The sequence below is a fragment of the Lithobates pipiens genome, unplaced genomic scaffold, assembly GCF_037356315.1.
Source record: "Lithobates pipiens isolate NorthernLeopardFrog02 unplaced genomic scaffold, aLitPip1_a1.2 Scaffold_13, whole genome shotgun sequence".
Taxonomy (NCBI): domain Eukaryota; kingdom Metazoa; phylum Chordata; class Amphibia; order Anura; family Ranidae; genus Lithobates; species Lithobates pipiens.
Window position 1 is genome coordinate 269901053 of NW_027507718.1, and position 23228 is coordinate 269924280.

General features: G+C 43.6%; 1 protein-coding gene across 1 annotated transcript in view; it reads right to left on the minus strand.

The window, feature by feature from the left end:
• Positions 1-1125: 1125 nt before the first annotated feature.
• LOC143974847 (alcohol dehydrogenase 1-like) overlaps positions 1126-23228 on the minus strand; it is a 79829-nt gene continuing 57726 nt past the window's right edge. Inside the window, exons 6-9 of the mRNA XM_077476605.1 lie at positions 17127-17387; positions 12435-12570; positions 6955-7093; positions 1126-1453 (exon numbers count right to left, since the gene is read on the minus strand). Coding sequence (XP_077332731.1) covers positions 1429-1453; positions 6955-7093; positions 12435-12570; positions 17127-17387 — 561 coding nt within the window. The 3' untranslated portion in view covers positions 1126-1428. The remainder of the gene's footprint in view (positions 1454-6954; positions 7094-12434; positions 12571-17126; positions 17388-23228) is intronic.

Genomic DNA, 23228 nt, shown 5'->3' on the forward strand with positions numbered 1-23228 from the left:
GAAGATTTGCGTGCTGGAGAATTGGGAATGGGAGTGGCTGCTGGGAGATGTATTTATATGTAGAGCTGTCCAGCAGTAGATGGGCGTGCTGGGGAAGTGGGAGTGGGAGTGGCTGCTGGGAGGTGTATTTATGTGTAGGGCTGTCCAACAGAAGATTTGCGTGCTGGGGAATTGGGAATGGGCGTGGCTGCTGGGAGGTGTATTTATGTGTACGGCTGTCCAGCAGAAGATGGGCGTGCTGGGGAAGTGGGAATGGGAGTGGCTGCTGGGAGATGTATTTATATGTAGAGCTGTCCAGCAGTAGATGGGCGTGCTGGGGAAGTGGGAATGGGAGTGGCTGCTGGGAGATGTATTTATATGTAGAGCTGTCCAGCAGTAGATGGGCGTGCTGGGGAAGTGGGAATGGGAGTGGCTGCTGGGAGGTGTATTTATATGTAGAGCTGTCCAGCAGTAGATGGGCGTGCTGGGGAAGTGGGAATGGGAGTGGCTGCTGGGAGGTGTATTTATATGTAGAGCTGTCCAGCAGTAGATGGGCGTGCTGGGGAAGTGGGAATGGGAGTGGCTGCTGGGAGGTGTATTTATATGTAGAGCTGTCCAGCAGTAGATGGGCGTGCTGGGGAAGTGGGAATGGGAGTGGCTGCTGGGAGGTGTATTTATGTGTAGGGCTGTCCAACAGAAGATTTGCGTGCTGGGGAAGTGGGAATGGGAGTGGCTGCTGGGAGATGTATTTATATGTAGAGCTGTCCAACAGTAGATGGGCGTGCTGGGGAAGTGGGAATGGGAGTTATCTTTATGTTAATTTATTTGATATATGATTGATATAAGCACCAAAGTCACTGAGATAGTATTTATGTGGGTAATCTTCTGAGCAGAGCAGCATCATTTTTTACTTTTATTTATTACAAGTGTAGGTACACATACTATGTCTCAGCAGCAGTTCATTGTTTTAGTTTTAATGTGGGTTTTGCTTATATTGTGGTTTGAACACTCTAGTCATCTGAGTGAGGTGGTAGGTTTGTGTGTTTGTATTACATCATTTGGATAGGGGCAACACAAGTACATTTCCAATATATCTCTATACGTTACAAAGATTCATCCTCCACTAATAAGAATTGAATGAGAAACCACTGTTGAAAAATATTTTATTAGTGTTACAAATGTGAGAAAGCATAGCAGAAATTTCCACAACAATAGCTCTCTGACAATCATTATCAATCACAATCAACTGTAATCTTTGCAATTTGCTGTATTTAACTGTGACTGGATGGCAGAATTTTAATGCTGCAAGTGGCAAAAATCAAATCAAAACAGTCATGTAAACTACATTAAAAAAAATCATAAGTCATGATTCACTCAAATGTCTTTTTCATCAGAGGGAACAGAGCACATTTACATTAGGCATAACATCAGTCCACCAGAAGTCTTCGGTTAGAACCACAAGACCGTGCGAATGCTTGAAATAAGACAGACAGTGATGGTCAGGATGGTACACAGTAAAAAAAAATACATAGACAACATACTTTTTTACATTTCAGTAAGATATCGTTTTTGGCCCTACATTAAAGTGTATCTAAAGCCAAAGCTTGTTTTCAAAGTGGACATTTGCATCCCTTTCACTAAAATTCACATTAGCATTCAGATCTACATGCTTCTATGAAATCACTCTTAGCCCTTGTACGCACGGTCGGACATTCCGATGGACAATGTCCGATAGGACCGTGTTGTTGGATAATCCGACAGTGTGTGGGCTCCATCAAACTGTTTCCGTCGGAGTATCCGACAGACCAGGTTTTCCAGCTGGGCTATAAAACTTTCCGACAACATGATCCGATCGGACTTTGTCTGATTGTGTGTAGAGAATTCCGATCGGACAAAGTGCCACGCATGCTCTGATCAACTTCCTAGACCAAAGCTATTGGCTACTAGACTGAACATAGTCCCGTCGTAACAAAATAACGTCATCACGTTAAGTACGATCGGATTTTACGACAACTTTGTCCGACCGCGTGTATGCAACACAAGTTTCGGACTAAATCCGATGGATTTTGTTGTCGGAATGTCCGACCGTGTTTACAAGGGCTTAGAGTGCCCCCACTCTGGATAAATGAGCACGGGGGGCACTTTTGGACAGCAGCACTGTTAGGCCTTGTACACACGGTTTGAATGCTGTATGACCGAGCGTCCGATTTTCGTCAAAAGCACATGTGCAGGATTTTGTCTAGCATACTAACTATCCGAAAAATTGGCGTTTGACAAACACGAACGTAGTGACGTACTATGAGATTATAAATAGGAAGTTAATTTCTCAAGCGCCACCCTTTGGGTCCCTTCTGCTAATTTCGTGTTAGTAGAAGTTTGGTGAGCTTTGATTTGCAATTTTCAGATTGTACAAAACAAATGCCTTTTAAAAACCGTTTGGTATAACTACATCAGTATCACCAGCAAAGCAGCTTCATTATTATCCCATTATCCACTTGCCAACCGCTTTACGCCGATATATACACCGGCAAAGTGTCACGGGTGCGCAAAATAACATACCCGTACGTCACTGAGTCATCCACTGCTAGGGGAGTGCGTACGCCGCTGGCGACGCTCGTGCCCACCTGCCGCGGGACGTTGTCTGTGGGTCCCGTGAACTCGATGTCTGCCAGTGGCCCATGATCGTGGCATGGAGAGGCAGAACGGGGAGATGCTAATGTAAACAAGGCATTTCCCTGTTCTGCCTCGCAACATGACAGGGATCTACTGCTGCCAGTGATCGGGAGCAGTGATCTCAGTCATGTTCTAGTGAGCCCATCCCCCCTACAGTTAGAACATGCTGAGGGAACACATTTTACCCCTTGGTCGCCCCATAGTGTTTAACCCCTTCCCTGCCAGTGACATTTATACAGTAATCAGTGCATTTTTATAGCACTGATCGCTGTATAAATGCCAATGGTCCCAAAATAGTGTCAAAAGTGTCCGATCTGTCCGCCGCAAAGTCGCAGTCACTATAAAAATCGCAGATTGCCGCCATTACTAATAAGAAAAAATATTAATAAAAATGCCATAAATATATCCTGTTTTGTAAATGTGATAACTTTTGTGCAAACCAATCAATATACGCTTATTGCGTTTTGTTTTGTTTTTCACCCAAAAATATGTAGAAGAATACATATTGGTGTAAACTTTGGGAAAAACATTTTTTTAGATTTTTTTGAGAGATATTTATTATAGCAAAATGTAAAAAATATGACTTCTTTTCAAAATTGTCTGTCTTTTTTTGTTTATAGGGCAAAACATAAAAACCGCAGAGGTGATCAAATACCACCAAAAGAAAGCTCTATTTGTGGGAAAAATCTTGTTTGGGCACAAGAGCATACGACTGCGTGATTGTCAGTTAAAGCGACGCAGTGTCGTATCGCAAAAAAGGGCTTGGTCAGGAAGGGGGGTAAATCCTTCGGGGCTGAAGTGGTTAAAGAAGATGAGAATGTGTTCTGCATTTTGACACTTCATTAACTGCCTCGTCACAAATGTTAATTCTAGATTACGGATGGTAGTTTACAAGACCGAACGCTTCACAGTTGTTCCTTGATTCCAAGCATGCGTGTTTGTACTTTCGACTTTTGTGCAGCGATTTCTGTACTGACCATCCGAAAATCAGAGTTCACATCCAACAAAAAGCCTGCACATCCAGCTTTTGTCTGCTGAAAAAGCTTGTTTTTTTTTTTTTTTGTTTCTTTTAAATAACAGACTAACTAGCCAGATCACCAAATGAAAATAAAGGAAGGAAAGCCTAAAAAATAAAACAAAGGCAGCCATCACATCTAATGCCACGCACACACAATCGGACTTTCCGGCAGACTTGGTCTGCGGACAGTCCGCTGGACTTTGCAGTGGAGGTCCCTCGGACTGTCCGAATGAGCGGACTTGCACACACTTAGCCCTTGTACACACGGTCGGAGATTCCGACAACCAAATCCGTCGGATTTTGTCCGACGGATCTTGTCCGAAACTGTTGCATACACACGGTCGGACAAAGTTGTCGGAAAATCCGATCTTTCAGAAAGTGATGACGTAATTTTGTTACGATGGGACTACGTTCAGGCTAGTAGCCAATAGCTTTGATGTAGGAATTTGATCTGAGCATGTGTGGCACTTTGTCCGATCGGAATTCTCTACACATGATCGGAGTATGTCCGATCGGAGCAGTTTGTTGGAAAATATTTCCAGCAAGTTGGAAAATTTGGTCCGACGAATATTCCGACGGAAACAGTCTGATGCATACCACACACAGTCGGAATATCCGACAAACCGCTCCGATCGGACACATTCCGTCGGAATCTCTGACCGTGTGTACAAGGGCATAAACTGACTTTCCGGAGGACTTCCTGCTGGACTTTTGGCAGAGGTCCGACGGACTTTCAAAATGAACGGACTTGCCAACACATGGACTGAAGTCCGTTCATTTTGAACGTGACTCCAGGTACGACGGGACAAGAAACAGAAGTCAATCTCGCTGCTTTCATCGGCGAGATTTACACTTTGCGAGCCCCGTCACCTGGTATGGATTTTGATGGTAACCCCCCTAAAACCTGTGTAGTGTGTTTTTTTATTGACACTTTTTCCCCCAGGTGAATAGGTAGGTGGTACGATGTACCCTATACTCATTCACATAGGGTGGGGGGCCGGGATCTGGGAGCCCCCTTATTAAAAGGGGCTCCCGGATTCTGATAAGCCCCTACCCCCTCGTCCCCACCCCTTTTCCTGACCGGCCAGGCTGCGTGCTTTTGGGGACCCTCACACCATTTTTTCGGCGTAGGGGGTTACCCTTAAAATCCATACCACACCTAAGGACCTGGTGTAGAGTACCCTGTAGCCAAGAACCAGCATGATAGGATCGCACTGGAAACATTCTCGCGGGCAGGTTCTGTAGTTGCGGTTGCATCGTAGTTAGTCCGTCGGACCAGCATAAAGACAAGCGGACTTCCTGACAGGAACTGGGTCCTGCATAAAGATTTAAAACATGTTTTATTTCTAGGTCTGCCAGACTTTGGGGAAGAAAAAGTCAGCTGGAGCCCACGCACAATCAAATTGTCCGACGGACTCTGGTCCGCCGGATCAAGTCTGCTGGAAAGTCTGATCATGTGTAAGCAGCATAAGAATTTGTAAGCTGCAATATAAAAAATGTTTGCGCTGGTACAGGATGAAGACACAAGGCTTTTTAGGCTGCATAATTCACTGCCTGCAAGGAAGTCAGTGTAAAAACTTGGTTTGAGAGTGTTTTGCAAGACAAGCAATATTTTTTAATAAATTTTGACTTGATATACAAGCGATGTCTTGATATACAAGTAGCGTCATGTCACAACTGAGTATAAAAGAGAAGAGAGGCGCCTCTAAGTGTAGCTATATGGTTACATTTAATGAAGGTACAACATTTAGCAACATATTGCTACACTTAGAGGCACCTCTCTTCTCTTTTATACCCCACCCCACGTCATCATCATCCCCTCCCTGTACCCCACTGTCAGCTGCCTACCACCCCACATCACCCCCCCCCCTGTACCCCACTGTCAGCTGCCTACCAACCCACATCATCATCATCTCCCCCTGTACTCTGCCTACCACCCCACATCATCATCATCACCCCCCCCGTACCCCACTGCCAACATCCCACTCATCAACATTCCCATCATCCTTCTGTGTCCCACCTCTGGCCTCCCACCACCCAATCCCCTGTCACCATTCTCATCTTAATCCCTCCTGGTACTCCACTGCCAGCTTCCTAGCACCCCACCCCCTGCCATCATCACCCCCCCAGTACCCCAATCCTGACATCCTACCACCCTGTCTCCTGTCATCATAATCATCCCCATTTATCCCACCTCTAGCATCCACCACCCTACCCCCGTTATCATCATCATTATCTTCATCCCCTGTACCCCATTGTCAGCTGCCTACCACCCCACCTCATCATCATCCCCCCGTACCCCACTACTGACATCCTACCACTGCGCCTATTGTCATCAACATCCCCATCATCCCTGTACCCCATCTCTGGCATATTACCACCCTATCTCCTGTCATTATCATCTTAATTTCTCCTGTACCCCACCTCTGGCATCCTATCACCCTACCCCCTATCATTATAGGGGAGATATGATCTCAGCCTCTCCCCAATACTGCCACCATCGCCCCAAACTACATCCTGTCATCCAACCAACTGTAATCCAACAGTTGCATCAGACACCATAATACTGCCCTGCCACCCAGTAAGCAAATAGTGAGTGATACTAATAAGCAGTAACCCATAGCAACCCATCAGTAAGCAGTAATAATGTGCAGTAACCTCTAGCAACCAATGAGTAAGCGGTAATGACATGCAGTAACCTCTATCAACCAATGAGTAGGCTGTAATGATGTGCAGTAACCTCTAGCAACCCATCAGTGAGCTGTAATAATGTGCAGTAGCTTCCAGCAACCAATCAGTAAGAAGTAATGATGTGCAGTGACCTCTAGTAACCAATCAGTGAGTGCGAACTAGATCTTTATGTTTACATTATTAAAGTTTTTTTTAGATTCGTTTTTTTTTTAGATGTTGGGATGGGAAGCGAAATTGCTAGGCGTGGGGGCCAGGAAAATGTTTGAATTATTTTTCCCATTATGGGCTTGAGTGAGGCCTCATGTCTAAGATTTCCCTAAGGCCTCACAAATCCTAGAGCCGCCTCTGATGATGACAATGATTAATTCCATGGGCACCCCATATCCCTATCCAAGTTGTACCCCCCAATAAAACAACAAAAACAAAGCTTGCAAAAGACTGGTCATTGTCTCTGGAAAGGATGTATGAAGTCTGGCAGTGGAGTGAGTTGGAGGATTGTTTGTCGGTAGTGCTAACACCATGGCTGCACTCGCAATCCAAGGTTTTACTGTATAGGAGATATATGAGAATTGTGCATTATTACTAATACTCACCTCTTCCCAGTTCTCAAAAGTTCAAACCCTTTATTAATTTCAATAAAAGGCAAAGTATGAGTCACTAAACCATCCGGGTTAATTTTGCCTGCCATGTAGTCAGAAACTAACTGGGGGATTGACTCTGCACCCTTCAAACCTGAAAAGCAAAAGGAAAATTCTTGTTTAGTATAAGTTTGAGAACATAAGATACCCTATTACAGGATAATTGCATTTTAATTACAATATTCAACCCCCCCCCCCATCGCATTACTCCAGTCTCTGCAAAAAATAATTACACTGTAGTTCTATTCACAAGGAACAATTCTATGATTTGTTTGTTGCCTGGTCCACATGACTTGAATATGTATACATGGCACTCATCACCAGCTCTGAGGTACACACAGAGTCTGGCTATAGAAAATAATTTTCACACTTCTTGGGTCTCATGCACAAAGCCACAAGGAGAGCATACAGCATACAAAAGTGTACAGAACTTGACAAAAAAGGAAGCCAAAGCTGCTGTGTACAGTCACCCATAGAAAGCAATTACACCATGAGGCTGTACTCAGGGTATACGTTGCTATTTGCGTAAACATGGGCACCCACATACAACTCTGCACGCAGGCATTCTGTATCCAGGGTTATACATGTGTGCACGTGTGTACACAGGTACTGGCTTATACCCGCAATACAACCACATTCTGTGATTGCATTTCATGGGTGGAGGCACCCAATAGCTCTGGCACGCACGCTTGGTATCCTCTTCCAATCTGTACGGCTTCCTCGCTGCTGTGTAAATAAGAGATTATGTTCAGTTTAGGTAAAGTTACGATTAGGCCCATGTTTAACATGTAGTTCTGTAGCCGGTGACAGCTAATCAGCAGCAAGATTCCTAACAGATCTGTTTTACTGGAGTTGCTTTACTTGGCATCTGGATCAGTAGAGGTCCTATTCAAGGAAAAATTGGCAGCTTTTAGGGCCAGCCAGTGATCACTTCCATAGAGGTAGATGGAAGCCTCTTATGGAAGATTTTGCTGCTGGAGATACTGTATATCCTCAGCTGTAGACTCATCCTTGTGAATTTGCAGCTGGGAATATATTGTCACTAATGGAACCACCCTTGTAACAACAGTCTCAGGCCGCGTACACACGCGGGGACTGTTCGCCCAACTTTGTCCGTCAAACAGTTTCGGCAAACAGTCCGCTCAAAATTAGCATGGACGGACATGGCCACACACGACGGACGAACAGTTTGCTGAAACCGTGCGCGATGACGTGAACGGCACGTACGACGGGACGAAAAATACGACGTCCTATACACTGCATTATAACTTTCGGCGTGTAAATCCTTTCTGAGCATGCGCGGTACTTAGTTTGCCGAACAAGCCTACACACGAGGGGACTGTTCGCTGAAACAAAGTTTCAGCGGACAGTTTTTCGGAATTTCCGAAAAACCTTGTTCAGCGGACTGTTCGCTGAAACTGTCCGCTGAAAGCCCACACACGAGCGGACTGTCCGCCGAAACACTGTTCAGCGGACAAAGTTGGGCGAACAGTCCCCGCGTGTGTACGCGGCCTTAGGGTTACAGGGATAGTTTAAGCATAGTTTAAGCATTTGTAAAGTTTAAGTATGAGGAAAGCCATAAGGTAGAAGATGGCTCTTTCATCACTGGTACTAAGCGACGGTTCACACTCCTGTGATGCAGGAACCCTGCGAATCCACTACGGGTTCCTGCATCACGTGTCTCCAGGTGGCAGTTCACACTGCCCTATTGGAACAGCTGGGAGTGTCAAAAATGAATGACACCCCTAAATTAGTTCACATATCACAGTGCGATCTGCAAATTCGAACAGGAATCAGATCGCATGGGTGGGAATTTTGCTGCAGACCAAAAAAAGGGTCCTGTGCGAGTATGGACCGCAAATTCAGCCATACTATCTTTATGGCTGAAATCCAATCACACAGAGATCGCATCACACAGAGATCGCATGTGATTTGCACTGCAGTGCGGTCCAAATCACTTTTTATCTCGGACAACGCTGCAGTGTGAACTGGCACTACAAGGTAATGTTTTTTTCTGCCATATGTGCAAACAATTTGTAGTGTCTGCCCCCCGGTGTAAAGCCCATTTGAGGAATGACTTCTTCTTGTGCTTGCTGAGCAGTGTTCCTGTCAGTCCCACTTGGCAGATATTTACAATGGGTTTTAGAGCATGAGTGGTTAGTGAAAACCTCCCAGTGCTGTAGAGGGCATTGAGGACACTTCTCTTCTGTTGTGAGCCTAACCAAAGAATACCATGTAAGCTTGAGTAGCCTGAAGTATACTTTACCCCTGTAGATGAGTGCAGAGACTGTTACATAAAGGGGAGTAAGGCAAACTCACAGAATCTCTCCTTGAGAGGAGAGCTGGGGCACTTTCTGCTATGCGGTATCGGGCAGGCCTCTCTTGCCTTGAAGACAGTTTCAGCTGTTTGTTTAAGCATGTAACCTCATTATCTAAAATGACTGTTATGTTACGTGATATCAAAGTAAAGTTGGCACCATTATAAAGATCTCATATTCCTCCATGTAATGAGGAATTAATCTCGGGCATGGATTAGTATTTGGGGAAAGAGCTGGACTGTAGGTAAAGTGGGCAGGAAATTGTGCCTGAGTACTGGTTAGGACAGGCTAGACTTTTCTCATAGCTTGCAGGGGTGTAGTTTGTGTACTGCCACCCCGTAATCCACAGAATCTCAGGGGTAGACTATTGCAAAAAAAACTGTAGAGTGCCATATAGGTCAAGGTCAACCTAAAAAAAAGGTAAACTTCCTGCATGTAATTCTGTTTCACAACACACGATGCTCTTGGTTCTGCTATGATACATGCTGTGGTTGCTGAGCCAGCGAGTGTCGTTGACAATGGACCACCCCCATACCGATTTTGTTTGACTACTCTGATCAGAAGGAGATACATTTGTCATTCAGCACAAGGGTAGGGCTTTGGCTAAGAACAAACAGCTAAGGACAGTACAGCTGCAGAAATGCCTTCAATTTATTTATTGCTTTGTATTGCTTTGTATGCCCTAAGATGGAAGCTTTGGGAACCACACTTTACAGAGAAAAGGGTCCTTTGCAAAGGCAATGTGGCTTCCAATACTGTATATTTGCAAATGTATGCAACTAAAACCTCTTGGTTAGTCAAATCAAAGAGAAATAACACTTCATACATTTATCTCCCTTCTGGCCACAGGTAAATCAGGTGCCTGCCCATGTGCACATCCTCATTCCATGCACCATATAACCAGAAAACAGAAAGGCTGTGCATCGATCATGTCACTAGGCTTAAAACCTACTTTATTCAGGCAGCACAAATGTAGCTGTGTCTCTCCTTGGAATCACCTGCCATGGTGCATTTCATGCTTACTGGCTTATTTGTAGAGACACAATGAATCCCACAGGGGTAAAATGTGTCAGAGGGGGTTAAGACACAACCTGACAGCAAATTTATTTGGCCTGAATAAAGCTCATGGCCTGAAACGTTAGCTTTAAGCCTAGTAACACCATTGTTTTGCAGCCCTTCTGTTTTCTGGATATACACTAAAAGCTCAGTTTTTGATACAAAGTGTTAAAGGAGTGCTCAGATTTTGATGTCACATGGTGACCCCACCCCTTATGATGTCACAGTCCTGGGGGATGCTGGGACTGTGACATCATAAGGAGCGGGGTCACCATGTGACATCCCCCGATGACCCGCCCCTTATGCCTATATAAGTCACCGCGCAACGTGTCCCAGGCATTACAGCGGGAGAGAGAGTTGTGTCAACATCAGAAGAAAAGAAGAAGGAAGAAGAAGAAGGCAGCGGCGGCAAACAAGAAGACCAGGCCAGCACTAGTAAAAGAGCTGGAAGAAGATAGCAGAGGAGCCCGGCAGAAGAACCGAAGAGTGGGAGGAAAGCGCAGAGAAGTCGGAAGAAGACCCCCGGAAGGTGACGACAATGAACAAGAAAGCCAGGCTCCTCCACTAGCAAAAGAGTGGCAAAAAAGCAGAAGATAGCGGAGGAGCCGGGCGAGAAGACCCCTGAAGTTGGAAGAAGACCCCCGGAGCTACCTAATAAACTACTTTAAAAAACTGTGTTGTGTGTTTTTTTATTATCACTTCCCCCCCCCCCAGGTGAATGGGTAGGGGTACAATGTACCCCATACTCATTCACATAGGGTGGGGGGCGGGATCTTATTAAAGGGGGCTCCTGGATTCCGATAAGCCCCCCGCCGGCAGAACCCGTCACCCAGGCCAGGGTTGTCGGGAAGAGGCCCTTGTCCTCATCAACATGGGGACAAGGTGCTTTGGGGTGGGGGGGCCAGCTTATCAATGGTAGCCTTACTGAAAATCTTTAAAAATAAACTATTCTCAAATATGTGTTATGCCGCGTACACACGACCGGACTTTCCGCCAGAAAAGGTCAGACGGAATCATTTCATCGGATATTCCGATCGTGTGTGAGCTTCACCTGACTTTTTTTTTCAAAAATTCTGATGGACCTAGAAATAGAACATGTCTTAAATCTTTCTGACTGAATCAATTCCTATCTGGAAAACCGTTTGTCTGTATGCTATTCCCGGACCAAATACGACGCAAGTACTGACTATTGGGTATTGAACTTCCTTTTCTAGTCCCGTTGTACGTCTTCTCTTTCTAAACGAACGGACTTTGGTGTGATCGTGTGTAGGCAAGTCCGTTTCAGCAGAACTGCGCTGGAAAGACCTTCAGAGTTTATTGTGAAGGAAAGTCCGGTCATGTGTATGTGGCATTAGGCTTATCAGGGTACTTTTATAGTCCAATTTGTACAGGCTCTAGGGACTGTCATCCTTAACCCGATCACTATTTAGTGTGTCGCTGACTTCGAACTACCATGTGCATATCATGTGTTGTGATGCCCAAATACACATGCATGTTCCAGGCCAGTGAATTAACAAGTAATAATCAAAGAATATAGATAACATCCTTTAAATACTGCGAACCAAGGTATGTGTGTGAGCTACTCAGGCTGAATGGGAAGGAAGTCCTGTGCCCACCACTGTGAGTTCTGGCCAGGGAAGAGAGCTCAACTATGCTCTAGGTAGTGGTAGAGAGTGATAGGTGTCCCGGGAGCCACACAACAAGTCAAAGCCTGCTGTGTGATAGTGAATGGCAGTCTCAACCTGGACCCCTACCAGCACATGCCCCCCCTCCACACGTTTCACTCCGCCCACCAGAGCATACAAATGAGGAATTTCCCCATGAGTAAGCTCTGGTGGACAGAGGGAAATGTTTCAGGGGCATGGCCTGGTGAAGGTCCAGGTTGAGACTGCCATTCACTATCCCACAGCAGACTTTGACTTGATGTGTGGCTCCCGGGAAATCTATCACTCTCTACCATCCTTTAAACACTGTCCATAATTGCAGGTCTTGTTTTCCTATCTTGCTTGGTTCCTTTGAAGAAAACAGAATATGACATCAGCATTTTATGCTAAACTGTACCTCCAATTAGAGAACCTTTCCATGTGCGTCCTGTGAGAAGTAGCAATGGATTAAAGGTGATCATTTCACCAGAGGCAGCTATGCCTATTATCACGCTGGTCCCATATCCTGGATGAGTACACTCCAGTGCTGCTTTCTAATTCAATAAGAAAAAAAGCTATAAGAACGATGATATCCAGGTGAAATAAAATATCACAGTGTGTCTTGTGAAGTTTTAAAAAGCACATTTTTCCGTCACTGTCTCCAAATTTAACTTAGGGATTCACTCTGAACTTGCACACAGCATGCCATGTGAACTAAATAAGTTCAAAGTGGAAGTTAAAACAATATGAGTTTAAAACATTAGTACTCAGAAAACCGCCACAACTAAAAGCGCTAAATGGAAATTCCGCAATGGAAAAAAGTCTCTGATGATATCAGTGTGGTAAAAAGCATTAGTCATGACAACACCCTACACCTCACCTCCTCTCCTTGGCTTGTGCTTCAACGTTTACCCTGTACACCACGCCATCACTTTGGACCCAAGCTACCCGAGCGTATGACATCGCGCTCTGGTACTTCCACCTGCCGCTCCTCTGTAGTGGTTATCCAGCCATTGATCTGCTCCTCTCCTCCCCTGGCTGCCCCACCGCCTATCACCAATGCTTTTGCCTGACAGTTGTTCCATCCATCCGGCTCTGCTAACGTCCTCCCCAGCGGAGGTTGTTCGGCAGATGAGGAGTTCAGTCCATCACCACAGCACTGCTTCAATAGCTCATACCTCACCGCAGACGCTAAGGCACTGTCACAGTGGTTTTCATTTCATTCAGCATTGCCATCTATAATGCCACTCATAAAAGCCAGAACACTGTTACAATAAACAAAATTTTAACCGATTGCCGACCACCTCACGCCAATATACGTCTATGCGTGTGATCGGAGCAGAGATCAGTGACACTGTCACTAGGCAGAACGAGAAGATTCTTGTTTAGATTAGCACCATTCTTCCTCCCGGGAGGTGATCACGGGTATCCCCGCGGCGATCGAGTCCGCGGTACCTGCTGCCCGACTCACGGAGGTTGCCGTGGGCACGTGCACTGACCGCCACTTAAAGGGCAATGTACAAGTACGGAATTCTGCCTGTACGAGCCCTTCTGCCCAAGTAATAGGGGCGCGAGGCGGTCAGCAAGCTGTTAAAATGTATTTTGTTTATTGTAACACTCAAACAAAATGGGTGGCACAGGCTGGGACAGGCTGGGACACAGATAATATTGGGAGATTTTAATTACTCGACAAAGGGACAGAAATGCATGTCTTTATCGCTGAGTAACTTTATAGTGCACAGAAGCCTCAACTAGAAATAATGATGCTCTGCTAAATCTGTTAATGTCAAACACTGCAGAATTCATGAAAAAAATTCAAATTAAGAAAAATCTGGGTAGCAGTGACCAGAACATGACTTTAACCACTTGCCAACCGGCTCACCCCAATATACATCGGTAGAATGGCTCTCCTGTGCAAACTGACATACCTGTATGTCAGTCCATAAAAGCAGGATAGCGGACACGTGCCGTGGGAGCGTGCCAGTGGGTCCCGTGGACTTGATGTCTGCCAGCAGCCCGCGATCACGGCGAGGAGAGGCACAACGGGGAACAAGCCATTTCCCTGTTCTGCCTAGTGTCATGACGGGGGAATCTACTGCTCTCAGTGATCGGGAGCAGTGACCTCTGTCATTTTTCAGTAAGCTCAACCCCCCTACACGCTGAGGGAACCCACTTAACTCCTTGATCACACCCTAGTGTTAACCCCTTTCCTGCCAGTGTCAGTTTTACATTGATCAGTGCATCTTTATAGCACTGATCAATGTCATTGGTCCCTACAAAGTGTAATTTGGGATCAGATTTGTCTGCTGCAATGTCGCAGTCCCGCAAAAAATCACAGATCGCTGCCATTACTAGATAAACTATTAAAAAAAGTCCCTATATCAATCCTGTAGTTTGTAGATGCGCTAACTTTTGCGCAAACCAATCAATATATGCCTATTGCGATTTTTTTCCTGCCAGTCACATTTACACAGTAATTAGGGCATTTTTAATTGCACTGATCGCTGTATAAATGTGAATAGTCCCAAAATAGCATCAAAAGTATCCAATCCATAATGTTGCAGTCACGATAAAAATCGCAGATCGCCGCCATTACTAGTAAAAAAAATTATTAATAAAAATGCCATTAAACTTAAACTATCCCCTTTTTTGTAGACGCTATAACTTTTGTGAAAACCAATCAATAAACGCTTATTGTGATTTTTTTTACCAAGAATATGTAGAAAAATATGTATCGGCCTAAACTGATGAATAAATTAGTTTTTTTTATCATTTTTATTTGAGTATGTATCATAGCAGAAAGTAAAAAAAAAGTTATTTTTTTTCAAAATTGTCGCTTTTATTTTGTTTATAGCGCAAAAAATAAAACCCGCAGAGGTGATCAAATAGCACCAAAAGAAATCTCTATTTGTGGGGAAAAAAGGATGTCAATTTTGTTTGGGTACAGCGCTGCATGAAAGGTAAGAACAATAAAAGGTTAAAAACAAAACTACTGTGACTCCTGTTGTTAAAAATCCATAAACATTAGTAAAAAAAAAAGTGCATCTATGGTCAAAATTTGAAATCATATTGTATATTAAATCATATTGTATAATAAATTCTAGACTGAATTTCAATTATTTCTAGCCTACTTCTAATTGTCTTAAAGTGGATGTAAACCCAATATTTTTTTTTTTGTGTCATAACGTAGAGTATAAGATTTCCTATAATTTGAGCCCAGTCTTGCCACAAAGTGTTAATCGAGCTTTGAGCAATCCTCTTTTATTGTTCAGTGAGATAAATCTTGATAAACAGAGAAAATCTTTGTCAAATCACCCCCCTTGCCATGAGTGACAGGTGATTTACATATCTCGTGCACTAGTCTAAGAGACATGCATTATTTTTTAATTCCCTCCCACTCCTTTCTTCTGCTGCTTTGTAAGGATTGGCTGTTCCACACCTCAGCATGATTTGGCATGCTGAAGTCATGTGGGGACTTTTCTGGGTTTTGACTGGATGTTAGTGATCATAGCAGAAGTTCAGTGTAAGAAATACACAGGAGAAAATGCATGTTGATAAGGGGAGTGTAGAGGTGGGCGGGGAGTCTACTGACGTCACGACTCCACACACTGAGCCTTGGAAAACAGACCCACCCACAGAATCTGCAGTTTTTCGGGTCTCATAGCAGACGGAGGGGAGACATTTGACAGATAAGGCATGTATATCCTTCTAGATAACCAATATTGCAGTAGTTTAGAAAGGATGAGAGTGGTTTACATCCACTTTAATGATCTTGAAATCTGAAAATGTACCTGAAGAATATGTATATATTTACATGACACATATTCACTATGCCCCGTGAGTAAGCACTATTTGTGTCACACATTTTACAGAGCCTAACTTTTAAACTACTGAAGGCACAGTCAGTAAAGGATACACACCACATCATCACTGCTTCCAGGCAGCAAGTTACCATGAGAGATGTAGTCCTTAGAGAAGGAAAGTGAATCAATGAAATGAGCAGAGAAGAAGCTGCAAAGCATGCTGGGAATCTAGGAAGTTGTAGAAAGAGATGGGCAGCAGGTAGGCAGCATTCACAACATAAAGGGGCAATTTCCAAGTACGCTTATATTGGATTGTCAACAATAATTTATATGTGTAGTGCTATTACAATCCTGATTTTATAAAAAAAAGAAAATAGATGCAGTGACTTTAATTCATTTAAGGCTGGATTTACAATCATGTGTTTGCTGTGTGATAACCACTTCAGCCCTGGAAGGATTTACCCACTTCCTGACCAGGCCATTTTTTGCGATACTGCATGGCGTCGCTTTAACTGACAATTGACAAAAAATTGATGTTCTTTTTTTTTTTTTTGGTATTTTATCCTCTCTGCAATTTTTATTTTCTGCGCTATAAACAAAAAAAGGCTGACAATTTTGAAAAAATATATATTTTTTTTATTTTCTGTTATAAAACATACCCAATAAAAAAAATTAAAAATCTAATGTCTTCATTCATTTAGGCCAATTTGTATTCAGCTACATATTTTTGGTAAAAAAAAAAAAAAACAGTAAGCGTATATTTATTGGTTTGCAAAATGTCTTATTGTGTCTACAAAATAGGGGATAGATTGATGGCATTTTTATTTTTATTTTTTTACTAGTAATGGCGGTGATCTGCGATTTTGGACAGATCGGACACATAACTGATATTTTTGACACTTTTGGGAACTAATGACATTATTACAGTGGTCAATGCAAAAAAATGCACTGAAGTACTAATGCCGTCAGGGGCAATCAAGGGGTTAATTGTGTTCCCTCACTGTGTGTTCTAACTGTATGGGGGATGAGCTGCCTGGATCAACACACAGATCCATCTTCTTGCATAGCAGAAAGACAGGATCTATTGTGTCATCCCCTGACAGAACAGAGATCTGGCCTGTTTACTATGGTAGATCCCCGTTGTGTCACTGCTGGGAATGATCGCGGGTGGCTGGTGAACATCGAGTCCACCAGACCCGCTGATTGGCTCCCCCGCTGGCCATTTCCCATCATACAGAAAGGCTGTTCGGTCCGGTGCATGCTTAGATTAGGCTGATTACTGCTAAACAACATTTACAATTACATACCATAACATCTGCACTGCCAATGCATTCAAAGGAATAATGCACTCCATGTCCTGTCATTTCCATGATCACCTCTTGAATCGGCTTTGTATAATCCTTAGGATTGATGCAGTCAGTGGCTCCAAACAGCTTTGCCTTTTCAAACTTGCTGCTGTTTATATCTATAGCAATTATTCTTGATGCTCCAGAAACTTTACATCCAATAATGGCGGACAGGCCAACGGCGCCCAATCCAAATACAGCACAAGTAGTACCAGGCTGCACCTGTACAAATACAAAATATGTTACTGATACTTTCTATCTGAAAGTTAGTTAAATTGAACAGGCAAATTAAAAACATGTATGTCTAATATAAAGCAGTAGGCACTGTATATTGTACAGTATAAAGTAGTACTTCTCATGGACTCAGTGCGTTATTTGAGTTCTGGCTTCTGTCCACTGAATGAAGCCAATATGATTCTGTTTACCTCTACCTATTCCATTTTCATTGGTATATCTTTTTCTTTTGGATATCTCTTATGCCGCATACACACGACCGGACTTTCCGGCAGAATAGGTCCGATGGAATCATTTCCATTCCGTCGGATATTCCGATCATGTGTGGGATAATCCGATCGTTTTTCTTAAAAAAATTCAGACGAACATAGAAAAAGAACATGTTTCAAATCTGTCCGACGGACTCAATTCCTATCGGGAAAACCGTTTGTCTGTATGCTGGTCCGACGGACCAAATACGACGCAAGGGCAGCTATTGGCTACTGGCTATTGAACTTCCATTTCTAGTCCCGTCATGCTATAAATGATTGGACTTTCGAACGGACTTTAGTCCGTTCATGTGTGGGCAAGTCCATTCGTTCGGAAGTCCATCATAACTCTGTCGAAAAGTCAGTCGGGAAGACCGTTGGACCTTTTCTGCCGGAAAGTCCGGTCGCGTGTGCATGGCATTAGAGAGATACAAAGGTGTTGAGTGAGTGGGCTTACTAGTATTCCTCTGCCAGGAAATGATAACTGTCTGACTTCCATATCCACTTCTCTTTAGAATCAGGCTAAGCCCCTTTATGTGGTCATGTACAGCAATTCAGAATTTCAGAGTATCTACTCTTTTCCAAGTCTGTCCAAAATATTATAAAAAAAGTATTATCTAGAGCTAGGCTTTGGATAAACACACACCAAAACTGCATTAACACCCCTTATGAATACATTATGTATTTATAAAATGGATATCATACAAGAAGAGAGGAAAAAGTATCAAATACACTGTATTGTCAAAAGTATTGGGACACCTGCCTTTACACACACATGAACTTTATTGGCATCCCAATCTTAGTCCGTAGGGTTCAATATTGAATTGGCCCACCATTTGCAGCTATAACAGCTTCAACTCTTCTGGGAAGGCTGTCCACAAGGTTTAGGAGTGTGTCTATAGGAATGTTTGACCATTCTTCAAGAAGTGCATTTGTGAGGTCAGGCATTGATGAGGACGAGAAGGCCTGGCTCGCAATCTCCACTCTAAATCATCCCAAAGCATACTTAGCCCTTGTACACACGGTCGGACATTCCGATGGACAATGTCCGATAGGACCGTGTTGTTGGATAATCTGACAGTGTGTGGGCTCCATCGGACTTTTTCCGTCAGAGTATCCGACGGACCAAGTTTTGCAGCTGGGCTATAACATTTTCCGACAACATGATCTGATCGGACTTTGTCTGATCATGTGTAGAGAATTGCGATTGGACAAAGTGCCACGCATGCTCAGATCAAATTCCTAGACCAAAGCTATTGGCTACTAGCCTGAATGTAGTCCCATCCTAACGAAATAACGCCATCACGTTAAGTACGATCGGATTTTCTGACAACTTTGTCCGACTGTGTGTATGCAACAGTTTCGGACAAAATCTGTCGGACAAAATCCGATGGATTTGGTTGTCGGAATGTCCGACGGTGTGTACAAGGGCTAAGACATTTTAGACAATTTCATGCTCCCAACTTTGTGGGAACAGTTTGAGGATGGCCCCTTCCTGTTCCAACATGACTGTGAACCAGTGCACAAAGCAAGGTTCATAAAGACATGGATGAGCGAGGTTGGGGTGGAGGAACTTGACTGGCCTGCACAGAGTCCTGACCTCAGCCCGGTAGAGCACCTTTGTGATGACTTACAGCAGAGACTGCGAGGCCTGACGTCACAAATGTGCTTTTGGAAGAATGGTCAAATGTTCCCATAGATACAGGCATCCCAATACTTTTGACAATATAGTGTATTTAGGATGAATAGAATCTACATTTTAGAATGTTGCTCATCCAACTTGATAACAAGGTATATTCTTACTGGTCCTTAACTAAACACCAGAGGGAAAGTTCTCCTTTATATCACCTTTCAAAAAAAAATGGGGGGGTTGTTTTTTGACTTCATGCATGCTCACCATAACAGGAAGTGAGCCATATCTCTGCAATGGAAGCATGAACAGATATTTAAACATTTCATAGAAGATGAGTTAAGAAAGAGTTTTTTTATTGTCTGTATTTCTATTGGAGATCTGCTCACTTTCCCAACAATATTATAGACAGTAGGAAAACGCTGACCGATATTAAAACCCTTTCTCATTCTAACCAAAACCAAGAAAGTGTTTTGGACTTTAACCACTTGCCTACAGGACACTTACACCCCCTACCTGCCCAGGCCATTTTTCAGCTTTCAGCGCTGTCGCACTTTGAATGACAATTGCGTGGTCATGCTACAATATACCCAAACAAATTTTTTAGCATTTTCTTCACACAAATAGAGCTTTCTTTCGGTGGTGTTTAATCACTGCTGAGTTTTTTGTTTAACTACTTTTAGCCCCGGACGATTTTGCTGGCCAAAGACCAGAGCGTTTTTTGCGATTCCGCACTGCATCGCTTTAACTGACAATTGCGTGGTCATGCAATGTGGCTCCCAAACAAAATTGACGTCCTTTTTTTCCCCACAAATAGAGTTTTCTTTTGGTGGTATTTAATCATCACTGCGGTTTTTATTTTTGCGCTATAAACTAAAAAAGAGCGACAATTTTGAAAAAAACGCATTATTTTTTACTTTTTGCTATAATGAATATCCCCCAAAAATATATTTAAAAGAATTTCCTCACTTTAGGCTGATACATATTCTTCTACATATTTTTGGCGATCTGCTGCTATAACAGCTCCAACACAACAACACCACAGGGAGTGGTGATCAGTGTCCTGTACCTGGAAGAATGGGGAAATGCTTGTTTACATCAGCATTTTCCCGTTCTTCCTCTCAGTGAGACGACAAAGACACCGAGTGAGTGGGACCTGCAATCATACTCACGGAGCTCGCAGCACGCTCGCACCCACAATGCCACTTCTTAAAGGGCAACATACAGGTACATTAATATGCCTGTATGTGCCATTCTTCCAATGTATATCGGCGTGAGCCGGTTGGTAAGGGGTTAAAAAAAAGACCAAAAATTTTGGAAAAAATATGTTTTTTACTTTTTTTCTGACAGTAAATTTTGTAACTAAGTAATTTTTTGCCTTCACTGATGTGCGCTGATGAGGCGGCACTGATAGGCTGAACTGGTGGGCATTGATGAGGTGGCGCTTATGGGTACCGATGAGGTGACACTTATAAACTATATGATTAGGGGGCACTGATGAGGAGGCAATAATATGCCGTACTTATGGGCACTGATAGGTGGCACGGATATGTGGCACTGATGAGCACTGATAGGCAGCCCTGATGGGCATTGTTAGGAGGCACTGGTGGGCATTGATAAGTGCATGGATGGGCATTGATGGCTGGAACTGATGGGCGACACTGATGGGCATTGATTGACAACAGTGATGGGCACTGATGGGCAGCACTGATAGGCGGCACTGATTGCCAGCTCTGACTGCCATCATTAATGGGCACTGATTGGTGACACTTGTGGGCACTGATTGCTGCCACTGGTGGGCACTGATAGCTCGCATTGGTGGGCAATGGTGGGCACTAATTTGTGACACTATATTGCAATATTGTAGTCAGGGCATTGATGATCAGTGCCCTGATTACAATCCTAAATGTCCCCCTGCATGGAGATGCTGCTGATCAGCTCTCCTCGCCACACACTCTGTCAGTGTGAGGCGAGGGGAGCTGATTACCGGCACTTCCTTGCTTACATGTGACCAGCTGTGATTGGACACAGCCGATCACATGGTTAAAGAGCCACAGACGTGGCTTTTTACAGAGATCAGGGTCGTGGCATGTCCTAGAAACACGGTGCGGCCACAACAGCCACGCTGCCCGCCCCCTGGCACGTGAGAGCAGTCATTTTGGGGCGCCGTTATATAATGGCAGGGTGGGCGGCAAGCAGTTAAACATATAGTTTGACTGAATATATTAAAAAACAGTTTGCACTGTAGCATTAAATATAAATACAATATGAAGCAATTGCAAGCAGAAGAAAGGGCAGAAAACTGTTTTTACAGCAGGGCTTGGATGCCTTTTTTTACAAGGAATATTACGATATAATATGTTATCTATGTATGGGCATAGTGGGTATAGTGACAAAGAATAGGTTCTTGGATGATTTTAGCAGGGCTCAACATAATTCTTGTATATAAATAAAGGTAAATGCAGATATTAATATATCTAAATGGGACTATAAAGACACCTTAAAGAATGATCCTTTGTCACAAAGTCATACAAACATCATATTTTATCATGGCAAAGATAAAAGATAAAAGCATTATTATAAAGAGGAAGTAAACCCTGATGGGTTTACTTCCTCTTTTTTTCCCTGCAAAGGTAAAGCATAATGGACTACTATGCATCGCATAGTAGCTCATTATGTGTCACTTACCTGACACAGGAGCCAGCGAAGTCGCCGCTGTCCCCTGTAGTCCGCCGCATCCATGTTGCTTGTGGCGTCTCGCAGCTCCGACGAATCACAGCGGCGCAACCGCGATGACGTCACTCCCGCGCATGCGCACAGGAGTCGCGCCTCGCAGCTCCGCCGCTGTCATACGGCGAAGCCGCGATGACGTCACTCCCGCGCATGCGCACGGGAGTCGACAAATTTGGCAAATCCATTCTTGGATTTGCCGCATTTAGTGCGCCTGCGCGCCGCTGTCTACGGCGCATGCGCCGTAGACAGCGGTGCCCATTTTCGGGCAAATATCTCCTAAACCATATAGGTTTAGGAGATATTGCTTGGACCTACAGGTAAGCCTTAATCTAGGCTTACCTATAGGTCCAAGTTGTTTGGAAGGGTTTACTTCCTCTTAAGGTCTGAAAAATTACCAGGAGAAGAACAGAACAAAGGGAAACACAAGAGTTCCCATATGATAATAGTCCCTTCAATACTTCTCAAATTCAATGTGATCTTAAAGTCATTGGTATTGGTCACCAAATATTATCTTGCCTATAATACTTTTCAACTGAAGAGAATCTTAGTGACAATCAGCACCTGAAGGATTAAGATGACCCTTAACCCTAATTAAGCCTGACCTACTTGTACATAAGAATACTTAAAGTGGATGTAAATCCCATTTATGAAATCCGACCTATCCACATATATCTGTGGGGCTTACTTATCTCTCTCCAAAGCACTAAGTCCCCTGTCTTTCTGCTTCTCCATTCCTCTGTTATCGACATGATAACTTCTGACAAGTTCTCAGACAAAGGAGATAAAAGCAGTTGGAAATTTGTGCCAGGGAGGGGACTTAGAGCTAGATTAGCAGAGGGTTTGTCCATTCACAGTACAGCTCTGCATGTTTCTTCATTCCTCTGCCTATGTGGAGTGGGGGTGTGTGCCTTTCCTCCAATCAGCTGTCACACAGTATATGCCAGAATACACTCCTACTGCTGAATGATGAAGTAAAAATTCTAACACGATGTAAGAATTCTAAAGATTATAGCAAGCTGAAGACAGCAGATATACATGTAAAACTTATGTAGGGAGATTTGTTTAATCTCTGTGTGCAATCTGAGGCTGTTAAATTACTCAAACAGATCTAACATAGTTACATAGTTACATAGTTAGTTAGGTTGAAAAAAGACACAAGTCCATCCAGTTCAAACACAAAAAAATATATATATATATAAAACAGGAAAAACAGTAATA